Here is a 27,737-nt window from a genome sequence, read left to right on the forward strand (position 1 = left end):
ATAGTTCCCTACATATTATTCTCTCTCTCTCTCCTTCTCTCCCTCATTCCTCCATTCAGACTATCTTCAGATGTGTTTTTCTTTTGACTACTGCCTCTCCCAATCTGTAGTCCCATCCATTAGCCCCCTCTTTTTATTTACTAACTCTTCTACTTTCCCATATGGGTAAGGTATATTTTTATATCCACTTGAGTATGTATGCCATTCCTTTTGAAGCCAATTCCAATTTGGAGCTAAGGTTCAGGTACTTCCTCACCTACTGTTCCCATCTTCCCCTCCACTGTAAAAACACCTTTGTGCCTCTTTTTAAGGAAAATAATTTACCCACTCTACCTCTGCCTTTTTCCTTTCCCTTAGTGCATCCTTCTTTCCCCCCCAATTAATTTTAAAAAAAAATATTATCCCACTGTGACATATTTAACTTGTATAGGACTGCTTGCCATCTGGGGGAGAGGGTGAAGGGAGGGAGGGGAAAAGTCGGAACAGAAGTGAGTGCAAGGGACAATGTTGTTTAAAAAATTACCCAGGCATGGGCTCTGTCAATAAAAAAGTTATAATAAAAAAACATAAAATAAATTTACTGTAGACAAAATTAAAAAAAAAAAATTATCCAATTGTAATAAACTTATACCTGTACCCTCTATGTATGTTCCTAAATGTCTTAATATAGAGAAAGTTCTTAGGAGTTACAAGTATCATCTCATCATGTTGAAATATAAAAAGTTTAAACTTACTATATAATTTCTCTTTTCTGATTACTTTTCTGTGCTTCTCTTGAATCTAGTATTTGAAAATCAAGTTTTGTATTCAACCCTAATTTTTTTTCATCAAGAATGTTTGAAAGTCCTCTATTTCATTATTCATACAATTTTTCAATGTAAAAATTATATTCAATTTTGCTGGGTAGGTGGTTGTTATGGGCCAAAACTTGAAACAAGGTGCTAAGTCACTGAATTGATAGAGACAATGCTTATGTACTTAGTACTTATTAGAGTTCACACTTTTAAGAGAGCATATATAAGGAGGAGCTTCCACAAGCCCACAAAAGCCCACAAGCACACTCTCTCAGAAGCGGGAGTCAGATTCATTCCAACTTCCATCTTTGTGCTGGCTGGAGAAACTGGGAAGAAAAGAGGCTGAAGCTGGAAGAGATAAAGAACTGGTGGCAAGAGCTATCGGAACCAAGGAGAGAGATAGGTCTCTAAGAAAGATAACCGGGCTACTTTGAAGGAGGTAATAAAGGATCTGAACTTTTAGCTCCTGACTTCATTTGGGATGATTATTGAACTGAACTGAAAGGAAGGCTGCTCCCAGAAACCCCTCAAGAAACTTACACCCAGAGAACATTATATTTTAGAGAAGAACATTACAGGTTGTGATTCTTAATTGCAATGCTGAGTTCTATGTTTACCAGAATAGGTAGGATTTCTAAGAAATCCTTTAATCTTGAACTATCCTAACTGTGACTGAATGATATTTGAATTGTTTCTTTCTGACGATTTGCAAAATCTCCTCCTTGACCTAGAAGCTCTGGAATTTGGCAATAATATTTCCGGGAATACTCATACCAAGATATCTTTCAAAAGGTGATTGGGGGCAGCTAGGTGGTACATGGATAGAGCACCAGCCCTGAAGTCAGGAGAACCTGAGTTCAAATTTGATCTCAGACACTTAACACTTCCTAGCTATGTGACTCTGGGCAAGTCTTTTAACCTCAATTGCCTCAACCAAAAAAAAAAAAGGTGCTGGAAGAGTCTTTCAATTTCTATTTTCCCCTTTGATTCTAGAATATCAAATAATTTTCCTTAATAATATCTTTAAGTGTGACATCTAAGTTCTTTTTTAATCATGCTTCTCACATTTCTTTAATAACTATCTCCTTTTCTTGTCATTTGTTTTTCCAATTAGATGGTTCACATTTTCTTTTGTTTTTCATTCTTTTGATTTTGTTTTTTATCATTTCTTGATGTCTTATGTAATCATTAGCTTCTATTTGCCTGTGGGAGTTCTTGTTCTTCTTTAATATAATATAATGGTTCTTCTCTGGGAGAGAGCAGGCTTCTTGGGGAGGTTTTCTAGAGGCAGCCTTAGTTGCATTTCAGATCAATAATTACCCCAAATGCAGTCAGGTGATAAAAGTTCAGATCTTTTATTATCTCCAATATAGCCCGGTTAGCTTAGAGGCCTATCTCTCTGCTTGGTTCCAAGAGCTCCCTCCGAATGTCTCCAAATCCAAAGGTTTGTCCTTCAGCCTCCAGCCAGCCAAGTGGAAAATGGAATGGATCTTTCTTGCCTCAGAGAGAGGGCTTCTGGCTCTCAATCTCCCAGAGTGCTCTGTGTCTGTCCCAGCGTGCTCCTCTTTAATCTAATTCAGCCAAACTCTCAACTCGTAGCTTCTTCACTCTGAAAAACTTTCTTTACTGGCCCATTGAAGCTCTATTTATACTCCTTCGAAAGAGAGGGATTGTGGGATATGAGAGAGGGATTATGGGTTTTCTCCCATAGTGCTCTCTGGACCTAAGAGCTTCAAGGGAGGTGTGAATTCACAAAGTTACAAAGTTTACTTTGTGAGTCGCCCATACTTGTGAATTCCAATGAGTAAAGGTGTGAACACAAGCCTTGTATTAATTAGTTTTACTTAGTACCTTGTTTCAGGTTCTGGCCCAAAACATCTCAACTCTAATTTTTAATAAATTTTCTTCAGTGAGCTTTTTGTGCCTCCTTTTCCACTTGGCCAAACTTTCTTTCTTTTTTTTCCCCTAAGGCAACTGGGGTGAAGTGACTTGCCCAAGGTCACACAGCTAGGACGTGTTAAGTGTCTGAGACCAGATTTGAACTCAGGTCCTCCTGACCTCAAGGCTGGTGCTCTATACACTACACCATCTAGCTGCCCCTCAAGCTTACTTTCTAAAGAGTTTTCCCCAGTGAATTTTTGTACCTCTTTTTCTATGTGTCCAGTTCTCTTCAGTGGACTTTTGTACCATTTTTGCGATTTGGCCTATTCTAGTTTTTGAGGTATTATTTTCTTCTCTCTCTTTTTTAATGTGTCTCCTTTACCAAGTTATTCATACATTTTTTCATGATTCTCTTCCATCACTTTCATCTCTTGTTGGAATCCTTACTAACTGCTAAGTAATTAGAGTTGATCTAATCTTACAAGAAGTTGTTTTGGCCAGAACCTGAAACAAGGTACTAAGTAGAACTAATTAAGACAAGGCTTGTGTTCACACCTTTACTCACTGGAGTCCACAAGTATGCTAGCTTCACAAAGTACACTTTCTACACCTCCCTTAAAGCTCATTGGGCCAGAGAGCACTATGGGTGAAAACCCATAATCCCATTCTCTCAGAAGAGGCATATAAAAGGCCAGCGATGAGGGATCTATGGCAGAATACATTTTTTCCTCTTGGCTGGCTGATCGCGCTGGACTCGAGAGGAACGACTCTTGTGCAGAGAACACTTTGACAGATTTCAGTGGAGCTACGCCAGAAGCCCTCTCTCCGCGGCAAGTTGGTGGCTGGGCTCCCCAGAAGGAGATAAGAGAGACCTTCCATCTCTGTCTTGGTTGGAGGCAGAAGAAAGCAGAGTCAGAGGCTGAAGGACAGAACCTTTGGATTTGGAGACATCCGAAGGGCTCCAAGCCTCTAAACCGGCTGTGCCTTGAGAAGAACAAATTCCAACATTTGAACTCTAACAATCTCTCTTCTCAACTTTTCATCTCTTTCTTACCTGACTTTCAAAATGCTTTCTGAGACTTCTGGGAATAGAATCGAGATAGCACAGTGAAGCCAAGAAGGTATTCAAGATCTCCCAGTTTCTTCAAAAACCACATGAAACCAAGCCTCCAATCCTAGTCTGATGGAATGAAACCACTCTCCAATTAAGATAGACTGAAAAAATTTCAAGAAAGGTAAATCTCATTGGGATGAAAAAAAGGTGTTCAGCCTGTCAGAAAGCAAACTCTGGGAAATCAGGCTTTTTCCTGAAAAGACCAGGCAAAGCTCATCCTATGAACATAAAGGGCCCTTGTGCTCAAAGCCAAGATTCAGAGATGCACAAGGAAGCTTGGGACTGTGTCCCTTTTACCCCAAGAGCAGAACCCAACCATAAAAGTATAAAAAGGAGGAAATACCAAAAGGAAAGGAAATGAGCAAGAAACAGGGAAGACCAAAACACCAACTCAGATATTTTGGAAGACAAAATATCCACAGAAGAAATCTCGAGGAGAGATATGAATTGGTCTCAAGTCTAAAGAGGCTTTTTAGAAGTGCTCATAAAAGACTTTAAAAGGAAAATAAGAACAGTAAAAGAAAAAAATGAGAAAACAAATGAGAAGTATGCAAGAGAGAATCAACACCTTGGAAAAGGAAGGTAATTTCTTAAAAAATACAATTGGCCAAAATGCAGAAAAAATACACTTGAAGAAAACAACTTCAAAAATAGAATTAACCAAATGAGAAAAGAGATGCAAAAACTAACTGAAGAAAAGTACACATTAAAAACTATAACAGGGAACAGAACCAGCCATTCTGGAGAGCAATATGGAACTATGTTCAAAAAGTTATGAAACAGCATACCCTTTGATCTAGCACTGTTTCTATTGGGCCTATATCCCAAAGAAATCTTAAAGGAAGAAAAGGAACCCACAAGAGCAAAACTGTTTGTGGCAGCTCTTTTCATAGTGGCAAGAAACTGGAAACTGAGTGGATGCCCATCAGCTGGAGAATGGCTGAATAAGTTATGGAATATTATTGTTTTATAAGAAACGATCATGAGGATGATTTTAGAGAGACCTGGAGAGACTTACATGAACTGATCTAAGTGAAATAAGCAGAACCAGGAGATCATTTTACACGGCAACATCAATATTATACAACAATCAATTTTGATGAACATGAAATTTTTTCCAACAATGAGATGACTAATGCCAGTTCCAATGATCTTGTGATGAAGAGATCTACACCCAGAGAAATGACTGTAGAAAATGGATATTTTCTACATAACATTCTCACTTTTTTTGTTGCTGTTCACTTGCATTTTGTTTTGTTACTCATTTACTTTCCTTGTTGATTGGATTTTTCTTGTGCAGCAAAAGAATTGTATAAATATGTTTATACATACTGGATTTAACATATATTTTAACATGTATAACATATATTGGATTACTTGGCAAATAGAGGAGGGGAAGGAGGTGGGGGAAGGAGGGAAAAATCTGAAACAAGGTTATGCAAGAGTCAATATTGAAAAATTATCTGTGAATGTTTTGAAAATATAAAGCTTTAAAAATTAAAAAAACAAAAACTAGAACAGGGCAAATGGAAGCTAATGACTCAATGAGACATGAAGAATCAGTCAAACTAAAAAAAGAAAAAAATGCAAGAAAATGTGAAACATCTCATTTAAAAAACAGCCAACCTGGAAAATAGATCCAGAAGAGACAATTTAAAAATTATTGTTCTACCTGAAGGCCATGATCAAAGAAAGAACCTGGATAGCATTCCTCAAGAGACCATCAAGGAAAACTGTCTGATATTCTAGAAACAAAGGGGGAAATGTTCATTGAAAGAATCCATTGATGACCTCTGGAAAAAGATCCCATAAGGAGGACCCCAAGAAACATTGTTGTGAAACTCCAGAACAACAATCTCAAGGAAAAAAAAATACTGCAATCTGTCAGACAAAATTAATTCAAATATCAAGGAGCAAAATTCAGGATTATCCAGGATCTGGCAGCTTCTACACTAAAGGATTGAATGGCCTGGAATACCACACTCCAAAGGCAAACAATGTAGAGTTATAACCAAGAAATAACTATCTAGTGAGACTCAGCATTATCTTTTAAGGGAGGTGATGGATCTTCAATGGATTAGGAGATATCTACTGAAAAAATCAGAACTAAACAGAAATTTAATCTACAAACACAAGACTCGAGAGAAGCATAGAAAAATAAACAGAGAGAAAATATATATTATTTAAAGGTTAAACTGCTTATATCTCTAGATGGGAAAACAATATCTGAAACTCTTAAGAACTGTATCTGTTATTGGGGCAGACAGAGGGGGTCATCACATGGACTGAAGGTGTAGTTGTAAATGGATTCTGATGTGATGACATCAAAGAAAAAAGACATTGGGGTGGAAAAAGAGGAAAGGGAAAGTATAATGGAAAAATTAATTCACATGAAAAGACAGAAAAAAACCTATTACAATGGAGAGAAAGAAAGGAGAGGGATGAACATTGTCTGAAGTTTGACCTCATCAGTTTTGATCCTAAGAGGGAATAACTTAATCATTGAGTTAGCATAGAAATTTATCTAACCCTATAAAGAAGTAGGAGGAGAAAGAAGAAAGAAAAGGGAGAGATAGAATAGAAGGGAAGATAGAAACTCAAGATAAAAGGTAAGAGATGAGGGAAGGATTGATGGACAAAGTAGTGTGGGGTGGACCAAAAAACACGACAAAGGGAGAAAGATGTTAGAAGATAAAGTAATGGGTGGAGTGGGTTAAAAAAACAAAACAAAACAAAACAAAACACTTACTAAGAACAAGGTAAATAGAGAGAAAAATGGATATACAGGGGAGAAAATAGAAGAGAAATACAGAACTGATAATCATAACTGTGAATGTGAATGGGATGAACTCTCCCATAAAATGGAGGCAATAACAGAGTGGATTAAAAAACAGAATCCTTCACTATGCTGTTTATAAGAAACACATTTTACAGAAGAGACACATAAAGAGTAAAGGTAAAAGGCTGAAACAGAATTTATTATGCTTCAGCTGAAGTAAAAAACAAACAGGGGTAGCAATTCTGACCTCAGATAAAACAAAGTTAAAAATAGATCTAATTAAAAGAAATAAGGAAGAAAAGGGTACCATAAACAATGAAGTATGTACCAGTAGTAAAACATACAAGGTCCTAGAGGAGAATTTAAGTCAATTATAGGAATTATAGGAAGAAATACACAACAAAACTACAGTGGGGACCTCAACCTTCCCCTCTCAGAATCACACAAATCTAATCACAAAATAAACAAAAAAGAAACTAGAAAAGTTAATAGGATCCTAGAAGACCTAGATGATAGACTTCTAGAGAAAACTAAATAGGGACAGAAAGGATTGCATCTTTTTCTTAGCAGTACAAGGCACCTATTCAAAAATTGACCATTTCGGCATAAAAACCTCACAACAACATGCAGAATGGCAGAAATAGCAAATGCTTCCTTTTCAGATCACAGGGACCCAAAGGAGAGATTAATAAAACTGATACTAAGAAAATTATTGAATTAATAAAACGAAGAGTTAGTTTTATGAAAAAAGGCAACAAAATAGATAAACCTTTGATTAATTTGATTAGAAAAAGGAAAAAATGAAATCACTAGCATCAAAAATGAAAAGGATAAACTTATCATCAATGAAAAAAGAAATTAAAGCAATAATTGGGATCATTTGTCCAACTGTATGGCAGCAAATTCAACAATCTTTGAAAAATGCATATTTACAAAAATATAAATTACCCAGATTAATAGAAAAGGAAATAAATTATTTAAATAGTCCCATTTTGGAAAAAAGAAACTGAACAAGCCCTTAATGAATAAGAATAATATCTTCAGGGCCAGATGGATCCATAAGTGAACTCTATCATTTAAAGAATAATTATTTCCAATACTATGTAAACTATTTGGAAAAACAGATAAAAGAAAGAATACTGCCAAATTCCTTCTATTACAGAAATATGATACTGATATCTAAGTACCAAAACAGGAAGAGCCATAACAGAGAAAAAAAAAATTACAGATCTTCACAATGAATATTGATACAAAAATTTTAAATAAGTTATTAGCAAAGAAATTACAGTAATTTATCAGGAGGATAATATCCTTTGATCAAGTAGGATTTATACCAGGAGTGCAGGACTGGTTCAATATCAGGAATACTATTACCATTATCAACTGTAATGTTCAGGCTAGCTTTCTGGAGGTCCTCTGAAACTTGAAAACTTGAAAAAAATCTTCACAGCCATTATTTCTGATAAAGATCTCATTTGTAAAATATATAAAGAACTACGTCAAATTTATAGTACAACTAATTCACCAATTGATAAATGGTCAAAGGATATGAACAGACAATTTTCAGATGATCAAATTAAGCCATCTATGATCATATTTTAAAAATGCTCTAAATCACTATTGATTAGAGAAATGGGTATTATTAAAACAACTCTGAGGTACCACCTCACACTTCTCAGATTGACCAAGATGAGAGGAAAAGAGAATGATAAATGTTGGAGGTAGTGTGGGAACACTGGAATACTAATGCATTATTAGTGGAGTTTTCAAATTGTCTATCTAGAGAGCAATATAAAACTATGCCCAAAGGATATTAAAATTGTGTATACCCTTTGATCCAGCAGTGCCACTACAGGGTCTATTTCCCAAGGAAATTATAAAGGAGGGAAAATGATCCATATGTGCAAAAATGTTTATAGTAGTTCTTTTTGTGGTAACAAAAAATTGGAAAATGCATAGATGCTCATCAATTGGGGAATGGCTAAATAAGTTGTGGTATATGAAGATAATGGAATATTATTGTTCTATTAAAAAAAAAGATGAACTAAGCTGATTTTAGAAAGGCCTGAAAGATTTACATGAACTAATGCTAAGTGATACAAGCAGAATCAGGAATACATTATACACAATAACAGCTAGAATGTCTGATGATCAACTATAAAAGATTCAGGGATCCAAAGAAATCCCAACAGGCTTTGGACAGAAAATTCCATCTGCATTCAGAAAAAGAACTATAGAGATTGAATGTAAATCAACACATGCTATTTTCACAACTTTTTTCTGTTTTTTTTTCTTTTCTCACATGTTTTTCCCTTTTGTTCTGTTTTTTTTTTCCCTCTCCAACATGATTCAAAAAGCAATGCATATATTAAAAATAAATCCATTTTAAAAAATAAAATAAAATGCTTTTTGAGCTCTGCCATAGTAAGACCAATTCATATTTTTCTTGGAGATTTGGATGAAGCAATTTTGAATTTGTTATCTTCTTCTGACTTTATGTTTTGATCTTCCCTGTCACCATGGTCAGGTTCTTCAATTAAGTTCTTTTTTGTTTTTTGCTCATTTTCCCGGTTTATTTCTTGACTTTTAACTTCATGTTAAAATTGGGCTCTACTCCTGTCATAAAGGGGGCACTATCCCAAGCTTTCATATTACTGGTGCTGCTATTTTCAGAGCTGGTGCTAGTGAGTCTGTAAGTTTTCAGTTCTTTCACAATGGTAAGATTTAAGGAGATTTAAAGGAGATTTAAGGAGAGATGTGGTCACTGATCTCTGTGAGAGATCACAGAACTTTTTTCTACCCTGAAACTGACTAGGGTTCCCACTCTACTGCAGCTAAAAGTTCTAGGAGCCAGTGCTGCTCCTCACCATGGGGCAGAGATCCAGGGTGCACAAAGCAATCCAACAGAGTCCTGCACCCAGTGTCAGTGAAAGGATCTTTGTAATCTCTTTCTGACTAGCTGGCTGATCTTCTCATTATCTGTGGGCTGAGAGCTCTGGAAGTAGCTTCTCCCAATTTCTTTGACGCCATGACATAGTATGACTTGTTGAATCATTGCCCATATTGGAATGAACTCCACTCTCACCATAGTGTGACAGACCTTTCCTACTGATCTTCTAAGTTATCTTAGGCTGGAAAATTATTTCACCCTGACCTTTTGTGGGTTTTACCATTCCAGAATTCATTTTGAGGCATTAAAGTTGTTTGGAGGGGAATTCGGAAGAACTGAGATCAATCCCCCCTGTCTTTCTCCACCATCTTGTCTGTAATTCATTATAAATGTTTTCATATATTTTGGAACTATGTTTCAATCTGTGATCACATTCCTGTTTTTTGTTTGTTTGTTTTTGCTGAGGCAATTGGGATTAAGTGGCTTGCCCAGGGTCACAGAGTTAGGAAGTGTTAAGTGTCTGAGACAAGATTTGAACTCAGGTCCTCCTGACTTCAGGGCTGGTCCTCTATCCACTGAGCCACCTAGCTGCTCCTCTGATCACATTCTTGAACATAGCCAGCATATGCCCAGCAATAACACATCTAAACATAACTCCAAATTACTTTCATAGTTAGCATCCAATAGATGCTAGCTGATTGATTGCCAAGAATGAGGTCAAAGCAAGCAGATGGGGAGAATACTCCAAGGTTCTGGAAATTGGCAAACCAAGGTAAACAATAAAACAGTGGGGTTAGGGAATTTAGGGTAAAGGACAGAGTAGATCTGAGTTAGTTCATAAAGGATTAAAAATAAGGAAAAGAGAGAATTGTATCAATGGAATGAATGGAGAGATGCAGATAATAGAGGTCATAAAGGATGAAGAACAGAAATTGAAGGCAAAAGGTACAGGAAAATATAGAATGAAAATAAATTATGATCACATAAAGTAATTTGCAAATACATGAACATGTAAGTAAAATATGGGATTTCTAAACTTTAATAATGCTAAAGCCAATTAAGTGTGTATCCTCTATCTATTATTAATATGGTAAGCCTTGAAAAGCAAGAGGTTTACCAAACTAGCTAAAATAAATGATTTAACTTAAAACCCTGGAGATACAACTTAAAATTAATTCAAACAATAGCTTTAGTAAATTATCATTTATATAAAATAAACCCAGAAAATAATCAGTATTTTAAAAAATTTTTCTTATGAACTACAGCAAAAGAGAGAGAGAGTTAAAAATGATCACACAAAAGTCTTGGTTTAAACTTTAATGAATATCATGTCTTCTAAAATAAGCTAAATACCCAGAATTTCATTACCGTTCTCACTGACTCAGTTTTTGTTATTCAAGAAGTGTGGTACAGTGGATAGAGTGCCATAGACTCAATTTCAAATTTAACCCCAGACTATGTGACCCTGGAGAGCAAGTTGTTTAACTCTCTTTGCCTCAGTTTTGCCATCTATAAAATGAGCTAAAGAAGGAATCTCTTCCAAGAAAACCCCAAATGGGTTCAGAAAGAGTCAGACAAGAGTAAAACAACTGAACACCCACACTGATAATCAGTTCTCTAAATTGTTTTGGTTGCCTTTACCCTCTGATTGGAGGAATGAAGTACAGCAATCAACTATTCCCAAAGCATTACTTTATAAAGGGCTCTGAACTTTCAAAATCTTCAAGGCAACTTGAGATTTTCCAATAGCAGAATTCTACTTAGTTTCTGCTACATGGACCATCAAGGCCTTCTGCCAAGTAGCTCCCTTTTGTAAATTGTCTTTCCCTATTAGATTGTTTGCTTCTTGAGAGTAAACATTTTTTCTTTTTCTTATTCATATTCCCAGTGCCTGGCACATAATAGGTAATTAATAAATGTTAAATGAACTGAATTGAAATAAAGCCCATTGAAAATAGATACAAAATGTATAAAATACTGGAGAGTCCATCTACACTTAGAACCCACATGAATACAACTATAAAACATTGAAGAAATTAAAAAAAAAAAAAAAAAACTTGAGAAACTTGAATGCTCAGTTGGCCTGAGTCCATATGATAATAAAAGTTACTTAATTTACAGATTTAGTGTCTATACCAGTGAAATTAATAAATATTTACTTCATAAATTTAGATCAAGTAACAAAAAATCCAACTGAGGGATCAAAAAAAGAAGAACCTCAAGAGAACTAATGGAAAAAAAGTAGGAATGAAGAAAATTTTACAGTACAAAATAATTCATACTAAAAAATAATAATCCTTAAAATGATATTACTTGTTGAAAAACAGGGAAGAAAATTATCAGTAGACTGTGTAAATGAGGTTAAGAAGCAAACAGAAAAACACATTATTTTATTAAATTTAAGATCACCAACTAGTTGGAATGTTCAGCAGATAAAAAATTAAATTTTAGAAACCTTATACCATACACCACAAAAAGTCGCAACTGTATATAGAAACTAAATATAAAATGTCACATCATTTTAAAAAATTAAGAAATAAAGGATAAATCTTTTATAACTTTGGAAGTATTCATGATCAAACAAGAGGATAACAAGAGATTAATTTTGATTACTCCTAACAGAAAATACTTCACACAAGCAGAATCTATGTTGTTATAATTGTTTAAAAAAAAAAAAAAAAAAGGTTGCAGAAAATTTTCTGATAAAGATCTGATGCCCAGAATATATATATATATATATATATATATATATATATATATATATAAAAACTTGGCATAAATAAAAAAACAATTGTATACCTATAGGAAAATGGTTAAAGAACATAAATAGGAAATTTTCAAATGAGAAAATGAAAACAAACATGAAAAAAGTTCTAATTTACTACTATTAGTAAAAATTCATATTATGATAGCAATGAGGATCCACTCCCTTCAAATGAAATGACAAAAAAGATTAAAAAAAAAAAATGAAAATGGTAATTGTTGGAAGGGTTGCTTTTTGACAGGCATACCACAGTTTTGAAATACTTTCCTAAACTAACTAAATTATGCAAAATCATCTGACTCATAAACCACGACCAGTTGTATCCCCCGCAAAGACTCAAAAAAAGAGGGGAAGGGATGCATGACAAAAAAAAAATACAACCCCCTCCCCCCAAAAAAAGTACAACAATATTCTTATGACAGTAATGATATTACAATAGCAACTGTGATGCAAATTAAAAGAGCATTAATAAAACATTAAAACTATAATTAAAAAATTCTGAGGGTTACACTAATAAATAGGATAATTTTGTTACTAATCAGGTTAAACTTTATTCTGTACTTTAAAAAAAATCTTGGTTTCACAAATAAAGTTTTTTGGTGTTTCTTTGTATGCTGAATTGTTTTTACTCAATGATTTAAGCTCTTACTAAATAGAAAGTTTTAAAATAAATTTATGGGAGATATGAGACAAAAATTGTATAAGTAGGAGGAGGGGAAGCATGGCTAGAAAATAGGTAAAGTATGAATTAACAGGCTAATATAATTATGTCCCATGTTGATATCAACCTATTATCCAAAAAAAAAAAAAATGATTAAATCCTGCTGTACTCTGACATGCTAGGATTATATTTTTCAAGCAGTACATGATGCCATATTATAAGAACAGTATTAAAGAAGAAGGTATACCGAGATGTGCATTAGGATGGTGAAAGGTATGAACTAGATTTTACAGAAGAAAAGTTTATTTGAAAAGGGGAAAAATAAAGGATTGATCAGTGTTTTTATGAATATATTTAACTTGTCATCAGAAGGAAAACTGTAAAGAAAGCATATTTCAGCTCTATTCAAGCAGAGACTAAGAAATCAAGTTATCCAAAAGTAGAGTGGATTTTAAGCAGAAGCTAGATAATTACAAATGGGAATGTGATAGATTTTTATTTGGGCCAGGTTGTCATAAATGTGATCTCATGATTCTTCAAAATATGAAATAAGAATATATGTTTTCCTTATTTTTAATAAATTATTTTGCTCATTTTCACTCATTAACCCAAATTCAGAGATGAGATTGGAACTGAGGTTTTTCTATACCTTGAGACTATTTTTTGACCTATTACTCCATGTTTCTTTTTAGGCAGCTATTTTTGTTGCTTGTCGTTCAGCCATTTTATAGTTATGTCTGACTTCAAACTCTATTTGGTTTTCTGGGCAAAGATGCTGGAGAAGTTTACTATTTCTTTTTCTAGTCCATTTTATAGAAAGCAGGGTTATGTGACTTTCCAAAGTCACACAGGTAGAAAATATATGAACCCTGTTTAAACTCTGGAAGATGATACAATGAGTTTTCCTAACATTAGACTTGGCACTCTACCCACCGTGCCCTTTAATTGGTCTTTCAAGTAGCTACTGCTAATTTTAAATTTTAAAGTGAATTTTATTGAACATAAATATAAAATCTTTAGAATCTCATAGGAACCTTTTCTTTTAACTTCAAAAGTTAATTTTTCAACTAAATGAAAGGAAAAAAAGTATCTGCTTCCAAATATAGAAAAAATTAAAATCATATCTACAGCTTAAGTGACTACACTGTTTTAAATACAATAATTACAACATGTGAATTTCCCTTTTGTTCCTTCTATTTACCTTTTGTGAGTGTCTATGTTTTTCTCAGTATCTTTTTCTGACTTCTTGGATTTACAAATACAACAAAAAAGAATTCAATTAAACTTTTAAGGGTTGGGGATTTGATACTGTTTTAATAAAAGATTACATATTTTAGTTATGTCACAATGAAAACATTTAAAATCCTAAAATAAAACCTTTAAACTATACATACATTTAGAAAGGAAAAAAAAATCATGTAAAATTTTAAGCCAGAATCTGCTTTAAAAAATTACTTTTTCACCTGAATGTATAATCTGTACAAAATATGATAGCAGAATATTTTATGTTTACTTTAAATAATAAAAGTATGTTCTCACCATTAAACTGATAAACCAGTCTTGACAATTACATTTTTGTGCAGATGGAAAACTAAGACTATTTTTGAATTTCCAAAAGAAACTGGTAAATTTAACTATTGACATGATTGAGTAAAGCATTCATAGACAAGGAATGTCCTTGCTGCATCCTATGCAAATGTTTAGGAAAGCAAAATTATTTGTTAACAAATGAAAATAAATGGTTTAGGTTAATACATACAAAAGTCAATACTATAATTATTTAAATATTCACATGCCAGCATTTTTGTTTCATTGAAAATATTACCTAAAACTGTGATTATTTTTGTCTGTGAAATTTCCTCAAAATATCCTCAACTAAAAAATTATTAGCAAAAATTAAAAATACTGAAGGAATTAAGATAAAACAAGTCATCTTACATGTAAAAGTAGTTTGCTGTTATAGTTTCATACAAATACAAAAATTATTAGCAATAATGTATTCATTTTAAAATATGTATTTTAATTTACCTCACATATTAATATAGAAACATAATGCTTAATTTTATTAATGCTATTGAAAGGACCATAATGAACACAAATAGAAAAGCTATAACCTCTTCAGACACAGATATTATGTCAAGAGACTGATAGATCTTCATGGAACCTCAGGCATATTTTTTAAAATAAAATATTACATCATGATCATTTTTTGAATTAAAATATGTTAAATAAGAATACTGAAATGGGTCAGGCGATATCAATATTACCTTTGTAAAATGAGTGGGCAAAGCTCTGCTCAGGAATTAACTTGGCAAGGAATCCATGGTTCAAACTTGGATGAGGGATAGATGGTATGACCACAACTGTGAAGAAAATCATGAATCAAATGTGAGCCAGCTTGTAACAGCCTGTGGCCTGGTCTCTTATGGATCCATGACAAAAATCCTATCTCATTACAACATGCAAATATGACATTATCAACAAAGAATGCCTCTCTGAAGGAGAAAAAACAAGTTATGTACTAAGAGATAGGAAACAACATCAAAAAGTATACTTTTAGAAACACAGAATAGAAAAGACAAATATACAAGCATATTAGAATAGAGTAGATTCATTATAATGAGACTTTCCCATTCCAGCATCATGAATACATTGAACATGAAATGAAATGGCAATTAAAAAAAAAAAAAAAAAAGAAAAACAATCTAACCCTCTTTAATTGAAAGACATTAGGATTTTATGCCATGTTGATGATGACAAAAATTAAAGATGAAATATCAACATGCCATTATAGATAAAGCAGTAATGTTAATAACTCAGAAAAACAAAAACAAAAACCCAACACCACTCCAAAAGAAATGATAGTTCATGAAGAACACCATGCAGAGATTTGACCACTGATTTCTACTCACTTTTTAAAGTCCATTTATTTGTTACATAGCTTTTTTTTTTTTTTTTTAAAGAAAATATAAACCACAAACCAATCCAAAAAGGAATGGCCACTGAATTAGGAAACTAACATCAGAAATTGTATTAATCTAAAACTCCCAAGGAACAATGCAGCTGAAAGACCCCACCACTGAGGGCTGGGATACCAAGTGTCAGAAAACATTACAATTAAAAGTTTCTAACATTTGTTTATAGCAACCAAAGAGAAAAAAATAAGGCCAATAAAGGCAACACATAATTTAATATTTTATTTTAATGGATCTTTCTATTATACAAACAGAAAACTAGAAAAATGTAAAAAGACTCAGGAAAAGGAACAATGTTTTCAGTATTAGTTTTTTTTTTTTAAATTTTCATTGTTGGCCAAATCAACTTAAGAACATGTGTTTCTATAATAATGAATTTAGATTGAATATTTGATATTGACACAGCAAGCAAATAATGTCCCCTTACCCCCAAAACAATGTAGTTGTTCTGATAGAATTATATCTTGGCTTATTCTAGATTCTGCCCTAAACTCTACAAGAGCTTCTCCTTCTTATAAGTAAATTTTTTATAAAAACACCTAAAATGTAGGAAAATAATATATAGATTCACAAGTATTTTATTAATATATAACAAATACAATATTTATATAAAAGCAACGATGAGAAAATAGTAAATTTCGTGTGATTAGTCTACATGTTCTTTCTTCAATTTAAGTTTCTTTGTTTATATCTATCTACCCAAAAAAATTCAAAGCAGCTAGAAACATCAATTTTATACATTTTGAATATCTAAAAGGTTAAATGAAATATAGTAAAAAAATCAAGTAAGAAGAAAAAGTACCTGTGCTTGTTGGCGAATTAATTTCTTGCCTCATGTTTCTACCTGCCTGGCTTCCAGATCGTGCAGTCTCCCGCTGGGGTTCTAGTATGTCACGATATTTGGAGACCATAAGAACAGAAATGAAGTAAACAACAGCCAAAGCTAAAAATTGAGCTTGTTTGCTATCATCCTATGTGAAAGAAAAAGAGAGATATCAGAATAAAAATTTACATATTCCTAGGATGTTTCCAAATAAAGAAAATTTATGAAAAAAGGAAATAAGAATATACAATATGCTTTGGTGTGATTTGTCACTTTAGCATGAAAATATATAGAGATTTTTTGACTAAACATATTCTCTTCAAATAAGAATAGTAATATGCTAAAGGAATCAAATGTTCTTTCTCCTATTTGTGGCATCTTCTCATTCATGTTTTTTCATACCATATCCACTACTCAACTATATTACTCTAGACTTAACTATCTTTCTTTAAAGATTTCCTTTCATGCTTTTCATGATAATTGTGTGAACAAAAATATAAGTGGATTAGAGATCATTTGGTCCAACTGTCTCACTTTACAGACGAGAAAACTGAAGAGCTGAAAGTTTAATTAACTTGTCCATGGTTAATTAATAAGTGACTCAGAAGGAAACTGAACCTAATAGATCACTTGACTACAATGCTGAGAGGCTCACTCTGTTGAATAAAACTGCCTTTAAAAAAAATCTAAGTTCCTAGATAGTATCAGATTCAGTTGCTTTCTGCAATCAGAGAACTCCATCATCATTTATTTATGTAATACATCCATTATTATCATCATCACCATCATCATTATCATCAATATAACTTTCCCTCATGTTTATTCAATTACAAGAAGGAATAATTTTATCCATTTGTGCAACATTCCAGAGAACATGAAGTATAAAAGAGTAAATTGATATTCTACCAATTTATCCTTGATTATTTCTAAGAGAATCAAAAAGATCAGAAAAACTGACAACAAAAATAGTAAACTGTTTCTACCTGAGCCCCAGTAAAAATAAAGCAAAACATAAAATAATAAACAATAATTATAGTAACTGATATTTATCTGGCCTTTAAACTTTGCAGAGCACATTTAAATATATTATCTCCTCTAAGCCTCATAGTAACTATAAAATAATATTATTTCAACATTACTAATAAGGAAATTAAGGTTCAGAAGTTAATTAACTTTGGAGGTGGGTGCTCATTTTTGGCTCTGAATCTTAGTAATGCTGCTTTATGTCTAATATAGCTCTTAAAATATATGAACCTAAATTCACTGTTACTTTTAGTTATAGCAATATTAGAAATCTCTGTTAGGAATCTGGAAAGTTCTCTTCTTGAGCCACAAAATTCTAGTCTTGCCCTTTTCCTATTAAATATTTTCATCAATAAGTTAACAACTAATCAATAGGAGGAGGAAGAGAAGATAAAGAGGAGGAAAAGGAGATAACATCTGTTTTAAGGTTTACAAAGCACTTTACAATATTATCTCATTTGAAATTTACAACATCCCTGATGATTTAAGATTAAGGGAAAATAGATCGTATATTCTTTAAAGAATCAAGATTTTAAAAGACTGACTGGAAATACATGAAACTACTAATAAATCATCAATATAAAATCTACACTTGAATTTACAAAAACCCACTAAAAAATGCAGAATTGCAATATTTCGGCTTTAAAAATACTCTTAGGAAAACCTACATTGTGAATTTCAATTGATTTTGAATTCCAAATACTAGTGTGAAATAGTATCCCCCAAAGCAAATATGGACCACTCTCTACCCACTTATCATTGAAGTCTTCTGCATTAATGAGATAAAATGTAATAGAGTTGTGTTCAACCTAAAGTGACACCTATAGTTTAACAGAACAAATTGGGGGTAATCCAGAGAATATAAAGAATCAGGACAACATCTGAGCTAATGTTTTTACCTAAAAAAGTCCTTCTGGGAAAAGGAGAAGAAAACAGGGCAAAGGTCACAATCATGTTCATTTTTTTTTAAATGATAATGGTTGATAATACTAATAGACAGCTTATCTTTACATAGTACTTTGCAAAGAATTTTGTTAAAACTGTATCTCAAGGGATGTGTCATGGAAGAGGAACTAAATTTGTTCTCTGTAGCTTCAGAGGTCCAACTTATAAATCTTTGAGGTAGATTTTATTGCAAATTATTTTTGTTGAAAAAAAAATCTAATAAGAAGAACTATTCCAAAATGAGACATTTGTAAATTACAATGTAAATTACAAAAGTCTTCTGACACAAGTAAGTGATCAAACCGATACATCAGGAACTGATTTTGATTCTGGGCAGAAAGTGGGTCAAGGTAACTTCAAATATCTCTTGAGTTAAGATTTCTATGATTTTTTAAAAAAAAATCAGTTATAAATTAGGGACAGATAAAACAAGAATCAAATGTTATTTCTTTAAGTCAGAAAAATCCCCAAATTCCTCTCCAAACAGCTTTTAAAAAAGCCTCAAAACAAATTCTAGAACAGCAGAGTCAATAAAAGAATAAGGTGAAACAATTTTTCCAGCTCAAGAAAACTTAGTAGGTAGAAAAAAAAAGGTCTCTTACTGGGGAGTAAGCAGTCGGAGCAGTCCAGTATAAGCCCTGAGGATAAAGAATTCAATAAGGACAGTGGATACTGGACTTCTCAGGCTACAGGTAGGAGTTAAACTTTCTTTGTTGACATTGGGTACAGGACTCTTGTTACATTACTGTTATATGGTTCTGAATCACAGTTTCTAGAGGAAGAGAGGACCAAGGACTCTGAGCCACAGTTCTATATAGAGAAGATTGCTTATGACATCCCACAGACCAGAGCACAAGCCAGAAGAGCAATAATCACAACTCTCCTTAGATCTTATCACTGTAAAAGAACTAAAATTTCAAGAACTCCCCAGAACTATTTCTGAAAAATATCAATACCAAAAAACCTGAAGCTTGAAAAGTACTTTTACTCTAGGAGCAGAGCCCAAAATTACTATAAAGTTGTCAAGAAATAGGCTAGGAAAATGAGCAAAAAAGCCCTAATTTGAACACAGAAAGTTAATATGGTGACAAGGAAAACCAAAACAAACTCAGAAGATAAGAAAATCAAAACTAATTTTTGATGTCTCAAAAACTTCAAAGAAAAATAGCTCTCAATCCAATGATTCCAATATGACATAGCTTCAATAAGGCGAAGAACTAATAAGTAAAAGATAAATACTAATTATATTATGTATTGAGATTTTTGTACTTTAATAAAAAAATCTAAGTAAATGAAAATTTAATTAACTATATACAATTGGCATATATAAAGCAACTGTATAATAGGTATCATATTGCTTGTTTTCTCAATGGGTGGGGGAAGAAACTGGAGAAATGGAGAGAATTTGAAACTTAAAACAAAAAAAATTAATGTTTAAAAAAGAAAAGAAAAAATGAATACTACAACAGGAAAGTCAAGAGCAAGTTTGACATGAGCAAACTATATAAATGACCTCTTGTGTGGTACAGGTTTTTTTCATTTATATCCATACAGAAAATTTCCTCACTCATTAATCTTTGAAAAAGCCAATAAAATGAAGAGATCCTAATTTTTTAATAAACCTGCTATTTGAAAAAATTTTTTAGCTTCATAAAGAGTTGGTACCTCCACTCCTATACCTTCATAAGATCCTCAGGATGTACTTTTGAAATTCTTTATAATTTAAATCATCAATAGGGAAAATGGACTGGACATCTTATGGTTTCACTTGTATATGGAACATTCAAGTGAGCAAACTTTCTTCAACAATGCAAGTCTGTATCTTCTCTGAAATTTGAGAGTCTTAAGATACCTCCCTAGAGCACCAGAAAGTAAGTGGCTTGCCCAGGGTCATACATCAATATGTGTCAAAGATGGGAATTGAACCTATGTCTTCCTATCTTTAGGGTCAGTATTTAATCTACTCTAGCAGACTATCTCTCTTCAATGGAAATTTTTAAAAGGCTGTCTCAAAGACATTTTAAAGTACATTTTAGCTACTTTCAAGATCCATATGATCCTTTTATACTTCTCAAGGGGAAGAAGGGATATATCTATTTTCTTTTGAAGTATAACATATAGAAAAAGTACTGCAAACAATCTTCAAAAACAAACAAACAAACAAACAAAAAAAACAGTGCAACATAATGAAAAGTAAACTAGACATGGAATTTAAGTTTTGACTTTGAGCTTTAATTTGGCCCCTCACTACTATATATGTATATTTTGGCTAATATATCCCTGTAAGTATCACTTTTTTCATCTGTCAAATGAGGAGACAGGATTAAGTCTTAAAGAACCTTTCTCGGATTTAATCTGTGATTGTGATTCTATAATAAATTAGTATAATAATTACTGTTTCAATTCTTTAAAACAGCTGTTGTTTTTCACCAAAACTCACCATCATGCTATAAAATCATCAAATCTAAGTAAGATTTGGAAGAAATTTCAAAAAACATCACTCTAACTCATGGATGAATTGTAATAACCTTTATAATTTACTTACAAGTGGTCATTCAGACTCTGAGGAACTTCATTGAGGGTTGGGAGATAAAGGGTGGTAGAACTCATTACTTAGTAAGAAAGCCTGTTTCTCCAATTATTGAATTTTCTAAGTAAACAAGTTAAACTCTGTCTTCCTATAACTTTCTACTCATGGTTTCTGTTCTGCTTTCTGTGTTGAAGCATAATTTTAGTATCTTACCCATGTAATAATATTTTTACATAAATATTTAATCCTCATACAAATATTTAAATATCACATACATTTTCTCCTGCATCTTCTTTACTTTACCTTACTTTAAATGATCTTCAAAAGTCATGATTTCAAGATATTTTACCTTCTTGGTTACCCAGATTCAGATCCTTGGGCCACTCCACTAGATGGTTCTTTCCAGAATTCTTTCCATAAGACCATTAACCAAAGTATAAGTTTAGCTAGTCAAATGGTTCTGAGTTTATATAACTGTTTTATCACCAAGCCTATGACTTATATGCAATAACAGAATGAGAAATTATCAGCTGCTGTTAAATACTAGAACCTCTTATGTATAGCTTTTCTAAGGCATGGGGAACAACTACTACAATGGCATGGACAGATGGAATGTCATTATGAGGAACAACAAGTATGTCAGTATTTCCAGATTATAGAGCATGTGGGAATAAATCATAAAAAATACTTGAAAGTAATGTAAAGGCCATGTTTTAAAGAGAATTAAATGACAAAATGGTAATAAAAAGCCAGTAGAATTTGCTAAGTAGGAGATGTTATGGTTAGACCTTATTTTAGGAAAGTCATTCATAGCTGACTGAAGAAAGAATTATGGTGGGAAAAAACAGGAGGCAACGAGATAAAATGGAACACTATTGCAATAATCCAAGTGAGAGGTTATAAGGATTTCTATAGAAGGAAACAAGTAAAAGAATTATTGTGAAGGTAAAAAATAACAAAATTTGGCCCCAAAGCAGGTCAGTGGGTGAAACTAAGAAATTGAGGATAACTGAGATTTTCAGCCTCAGTAAATAGGAAGATAGTTGTGTCAGTGACAAAGAAGTCTGGAAGAATGGGCGATATGAAGGAACAGACAACGAGTCCTGAAAATGCTGAGCTTGAGACAACAATGGAATATCCATTTAAGCACCCACATAAATAAAACCATAAATTTCTAAAGCATCAAAGTAGAAAATTTTTTTCCAGTAAAAGAAAAAAATAAGACTTACCACATCACGAAATACAACGGCACGCAGACGATTAATATCTACATCCTGAAGTAGTCTATCAGGATCTTTGATGGGAGAAAGATTACCAGGAACACTTTCAAGTGGAGTCTAAAACAATAAAAAGAATTCTAATAGGATCATTTACTTGAGGAAATAAGATTATAAACATTGAGTTGAATCAATTACAGAACTGCATTATAAAATCTTATAAAGGTATATTTTAAAATGCCTTATATCGCATGTTAATATGGCACAGTTAGACAGGATATTGGACTTGGATTGAGGAATATGAGGGAAATGTAGAAAGAGATGGGAGCACTAAGCTGTAGAAGGACCTTAAAAGTTAGGCAGAAAACTATGAAATTAACTACTTGTTTACACTAGCTAGTAGTAGTTATAATAATAAAAAATGTTTTAATACACCTAGGTAAATCCGATGATAGCCATATCTTGCTTATAAAAATATCATTGAAGAAAGAAGGAACCTTAGACTTTTATATAGACTTAACCAAGGAAGGTTAAGTGAATTAACAAAAATCACACATTCAGCAAGCAACAGAGTTGGGGGCTAATCATTTGACTCCAAATTAGTGCTTTCCTTTGTTATTGTTCAGTGGTTTCAGTCACGCTTGATTCTTTGTGACTCTATTTGGGATTTTCTTGGCAAAGATTAACTACAGTGATATGCCAATTTACTTTCCACATCATTTTTACAGATGAGGAACTGAGGCAAGCAGAATTAAGTGACTTATCCAATGCCTCACAGCTAATGTCTGAAGCCAGATATGAACTCGGGAAGATGATTCTTCTTCCTTCCAAAGCTAATGCTTTATCCACTGTGCCACTTAGCTGTCCCTAAGGCAATTCCTTAATAATAATTTATAAGTTTCAAGTAAGTCAAATCTGGCTCAGATTCAAAAATTTTTAATGGTATTTGGTAATATTAGCAATGTTAATATTTATATATTTGAGTATTGTTATTGCTTAGTCATTTTGGTCATGTTCAACTCTGACTCATTTACAATTTATTTGGCAAGGGTAATGGAATGGTTTGTCATTTCTTTCTCCAGATCATTTTACTTTAGAGAAAACTGGGGCAAAAAGGGTTAAGCAACCTTCCAAGCAGTACACAGGTACTAAGTATATTGAGATAAGATTTGAATTCAATGAGGAGTCTTCCTGATTCCAGGTCTTCCACTCTATTCATTCTGAGCCATCTAGGATCTGTGATTTCATCAGTGTGTATGTACCTTCTACCATCACAAACACTCCACGTTGTCCCCTCAAATCCTGTAAAATTCTCTTCATTATCTTTCTTCTACAGATGTTCTTTTGATAAAATAGAAAATCTTCCTGTCATTCTTTTTTGAAAGTTTTCTGATTGATAGCTTTTGGTTTTCTCTCACTAACTTTGCCCCTGGATTTTTCTTCTTCCAAGAACTAGTTCTTATAAAAAAAAATTTAAGAAAAAAAGAAAAAAAATCTTCAAAACTAATCAACATAATTACAAAATCTCATGTAATGTGACTTTTATTTTTAAATTACACTATATTTAGTGTCAATTTTTTAAAAACAATTACTATTCCTTCTATTTGTACTACAATAGTCACTGTAAATATTGTTTTCTGACTCTGCTTACTTCACTTTGTATTAGTTTATTTAAGTCTTTTTGAGTTTTTCTGTATTCATTACCCTTGTCATTTCTTCTAACATAACAATATTCCAAAACGTTCATGTTTGACAATTTGTTTAGGTATTTCCTAATTGCTGGACATCCACTTCATTTCCAGTTCTTTGTTACCACAAAAAGTGCTGCTTTTAAATATTTTGGTATATATGGGGGATCCTATAGTTCTTTTATCTTGAAGATAGTAATGGAGCATTCGAGGTATTCAACTACTGACTCATATTCTTATCCTGTGAACAAAGAGCATTAACTTTTTAAAATATTTTCACAGAATTTAGACCAAAATAATACAGACATGAAGAAAGTGATTGCCCCACTATAGTACTATGTACTATCCAGCCTACAGTCAAATTTTTGCAGAATGATTACAAATTATATGGTATACAAATGAGGCCAAGTGAGACAGTGAGAGAACTGGAGACATGAATATCTGCTGGAGAACATGGATTGTGTAATTGGAAGGAACAAAAAAAGCTGAACAAACAAATGCTAATATGCTAGCATTTTTGGCATCTAGCTATCATGTGAAAGAAGGATTCGGTTTTTTCTATTTGGCAGTATAGTAGCAGAAACAGAAGTTAAGGGAAAATAAATCAGAGTTCCTGGAAAATAGGTTTCAGCTCATTAAAGAAATATCTTCACAAATAAGATTGACAAAGATTGGAATGGGAAGCTTCACATCTAAAAGCCACCTCAAAACTGAAGATCATTCATTGGAGGTTTGTCCAAAATGTTACAAAAGAGATTTTTCTTCAGGCAGAGACAGGGATGGATAACCTATGTTTTTAAATTTTATCACTCAGAGGGAGGAGAAAAAAATATAAGAAAAAGAAGTGCAAAATTATCAGTAATTATTGTTTCAACAATGTTTCAGATTTTCTCTGCTCCTTTCATTGGTTTACTTTTCAGAAAGATCACAAATACAACCTATTTATGAAAATACAATTTTAGCTACCTTTGAAGTTGCAGCTATGGTCACATTTTGGGGAGCTTCTTGAGGTTTACTGCTGATAAGGGAAGATTTGTTGACCCTTTCTCTTTGCCTTTGTCGACATTCTAAGCAGTTTCTCACAGCAACACAGCAAACTAAAATGAATAATATAAATCAATAGAAATACATTGTAGCCTTTTAACATTAAAAATAACAGCTGCTTAATTTGTATCAATGATTGGACTTAAAAACAGTAATATGAAATGGAATGAGACAACCTCAATATGTTAATTTTAATTAGAAAACTAGCAATGTTTTTTTTAAAAAAAATCTGTTCCCAGTATCAGATAAATTTAGCATTTAATATTAAAATGACATTGAGCCTAATATTTTATACTCAAGCAAAATTGAGCAAGTAGGATTCAGAGAGTCTCACAAACACCTGTATCATTCCTCAAGGTAATACTGCCTTATTCCCACCTCACAGAATATAATCAGGAACAGTTGCCTATCTATTTTTCCTGAGAGTCCTAAGAATGAAAGCTAGAGAGAATCAAGTTCTCAGAAATATTTCAAGTTGGCAGACAGTATTGGGCCTGGAGTCGGAAAAGTCGGAATTACAATTTGCTCTCAGATACTAACTTAGTATGACTCTGGGTGAATCACTTAAAGTTTCTACCTCAATTTCCTTGTCTGTAAATGGGAATAGTAACACATCCCTTTTAGGACTGTTGTCAGGCTCAAATGAGATAATATTTGTAAAGTGCTTGGCATGGTGCCTTACTGAAATTAAGAATGATAATAAATCCCTATTTTTTTCTCTTCTTAATTTACAATTGCAAAAAACCTTAACATAAAAGCTGGAAAAGATAGTCTTATTTTTTCAAAGAACAAAGAGAGAAAAGCAGGAATTTTTTTTTTTTTTTAAAGAATATTCAGCTTGGTAAATTCTCAAATATTCTTTATTCTGGAAAAGATCCCTCTTCTGTCTGGTCCTATTCATCTGGCCCCTTCTAGGTTCTTTCTAAAATATTCTCCAAGGAGGGCTTTACCAATAGAAAGAATTTTTATATAACTTCACTCATTTCTGTAAAGTGAGATAGGACAAAGACTTCCAATCTACTCAAAAGGTCACTGAAAGGAATGTACATGAAGATTTCCTTTCTGCCCCACTACTGTTTAGTCAATGCTCTGAGACCAAAATATTAATTAATTTGGTGTGAATATTGTTACCATGTCCTTTGTCTCAGACTCCTGGTTCCATTTGGAAATAAAGTACTAATGTTTTCATCCATTAGAAATGAATAATTCCTTCTAAAAATGATCCTAGCTACTATTGCTTTGTTAGTGTAAGATTTCTTAGTCATAAACTCTCTGCTTTGTAAAAATCTATGAAGTATATTCTAGGTTTATAAAGGATAGTGAATCTAATACAATCCATTTTTGCTTTTGGGTTTTATGAGCCTAAAGACCATTCTTATACTTTTTGAACCCAGAAAAATTAAACAGCCTTCAGAAATGAGTATCTATCAGACAATTTTTAGTGGAAAATAGTCAAATGCTTTGGAGTTTGAAGAACTTTAAATATTTCACAGTAATTTAAACAGTCAAAATACTGCCAAATCTGGGTAATATTTTTATTTTATTTTATTAGAATTTTGATAAATTTGAAGTATCATAAGGATAATATTATCACATGTACAAAAAGGCCAATTTGTATTATGGACTACATATAATGAATATTAGAACACTGATCAGTGGGTAGGTCATTAATTAATAAGTACTAGACTTACCAAGCCTCAGACACTGTCGCATTAAACCTCCAGAAGACATGTTTTTTTCAGCTTCAATCTCACTAAAATTTAGAGAGCTGGCAAACACCAGAACATCAACCATAGCCATCAGTCGGCTGAGGAAAGTCACTGCTGTCTCAGCTGACATGCCTTGTGTCACTTCAATATTTTCCAATTCCGTCTTTAAAAGAAGTAGTAATTAAATATAAACTTTGTGAGCAAAACATTATTAAAACTCAGCAATTCACTGAACAAGAATTTGGCATATTACATAGTAAGATCATTTTTCTAATAATCACAATTTGAGCTTTAAAAAAAAGTTAAATCAGTTGACTTAAAGTTCATGCTGTTATTACAATCTGTATTTTTAAAAGTGAACTTGAATTTCAAAATTGTGAAAATAAGAGAAAACTGAAATTATGGCCATTTGTTCCATTATTAAGAATAAAAACTGCTATTTGCTCTTAGGTTCCCAATCTCCTTAACAAAAAAATCTTCTGGCTATTTTAAAAAAACCTTTAAGTTAAACAATGTGAAAATGGAAAAAATGTTCTCACAAAAGAATTAATAAGTAGTAGTGATGTAAAAATAGAATGCTGATATCATAAAGTATATTAATTTCATATACAATTTGTTTAAGGATGATACTATTAAAATTTTGCAAAAATAATCATCTGTATTTGTACAACTAAACTGTTAAGATCAGTTATATATATATGGTGTTTACTCCAATAATGAAATAGCCACAATAAAGAAAGAACTGGTGAAATTCTGAACTCAGTGAAGTAGTTTTATTAAAGTACTATGATGATATTTAAATTTTTTTGATAAATACCAAAAGATTTTCTGTACTTTGAAGTTGCTAAAATGATCGCTTCATGGTTTTGTAAATAAGTTTCAATGCAAAAAGAAAATAAT

General features: G+C 32.5%; 1 protein-coding gene across 1 annotated transcript in view; it reads right to left on the reverse strand.

Moving 5' to 3' along the window:
• Nucleotides 1-27,737, reverse strand: part of NBEA (neurobeachin) — a 754,131-nt gene that overhangs the window by 518,578 nt on the left and 207,816 nt on the right. The window contains exons 25-29 of the mRNA XM_051986470.1: nt 26,820-27,000; nt 25,051-25,181; nt 22,409-22,516; nt 16,661-16,829; nt 15,151-15,246 (exon numbers count right to left, since the gene is read on the reverse strand). Of these exons, the coding sequence (XP_051842430.1) occupies nt 15,151-15,246; nt 16,661-16,829; nt 22,409-22,516; nt 25,051-25,181; nt 26,820-27,000 (685 nt within the window). The remainder of the gene's footprint in view (nt 1-15,150; nt 15,247-16,660; nt 16,830-22,408; nt 22,517-25,050; nt 25,182-26,819; nt 27,001-27,737) is intronic.

The sequence above is a fragment of the Antechinus flavipes genome, chromosome 3 (genome assembly GCF_016432865.1).
Source record: "Antechinus flavipes isolate AdamAnt ecotype Samford, QLD, Australia chromosome 3, AdamAnt_v2, whole genome shotgun sequence".
Lineage (NCBI taxonomy): Eukaryota > Metazoa > Chordata > Mammalia > Dasyuromorphia > Dasyuridae > Antechinus > Antechinus flavipes.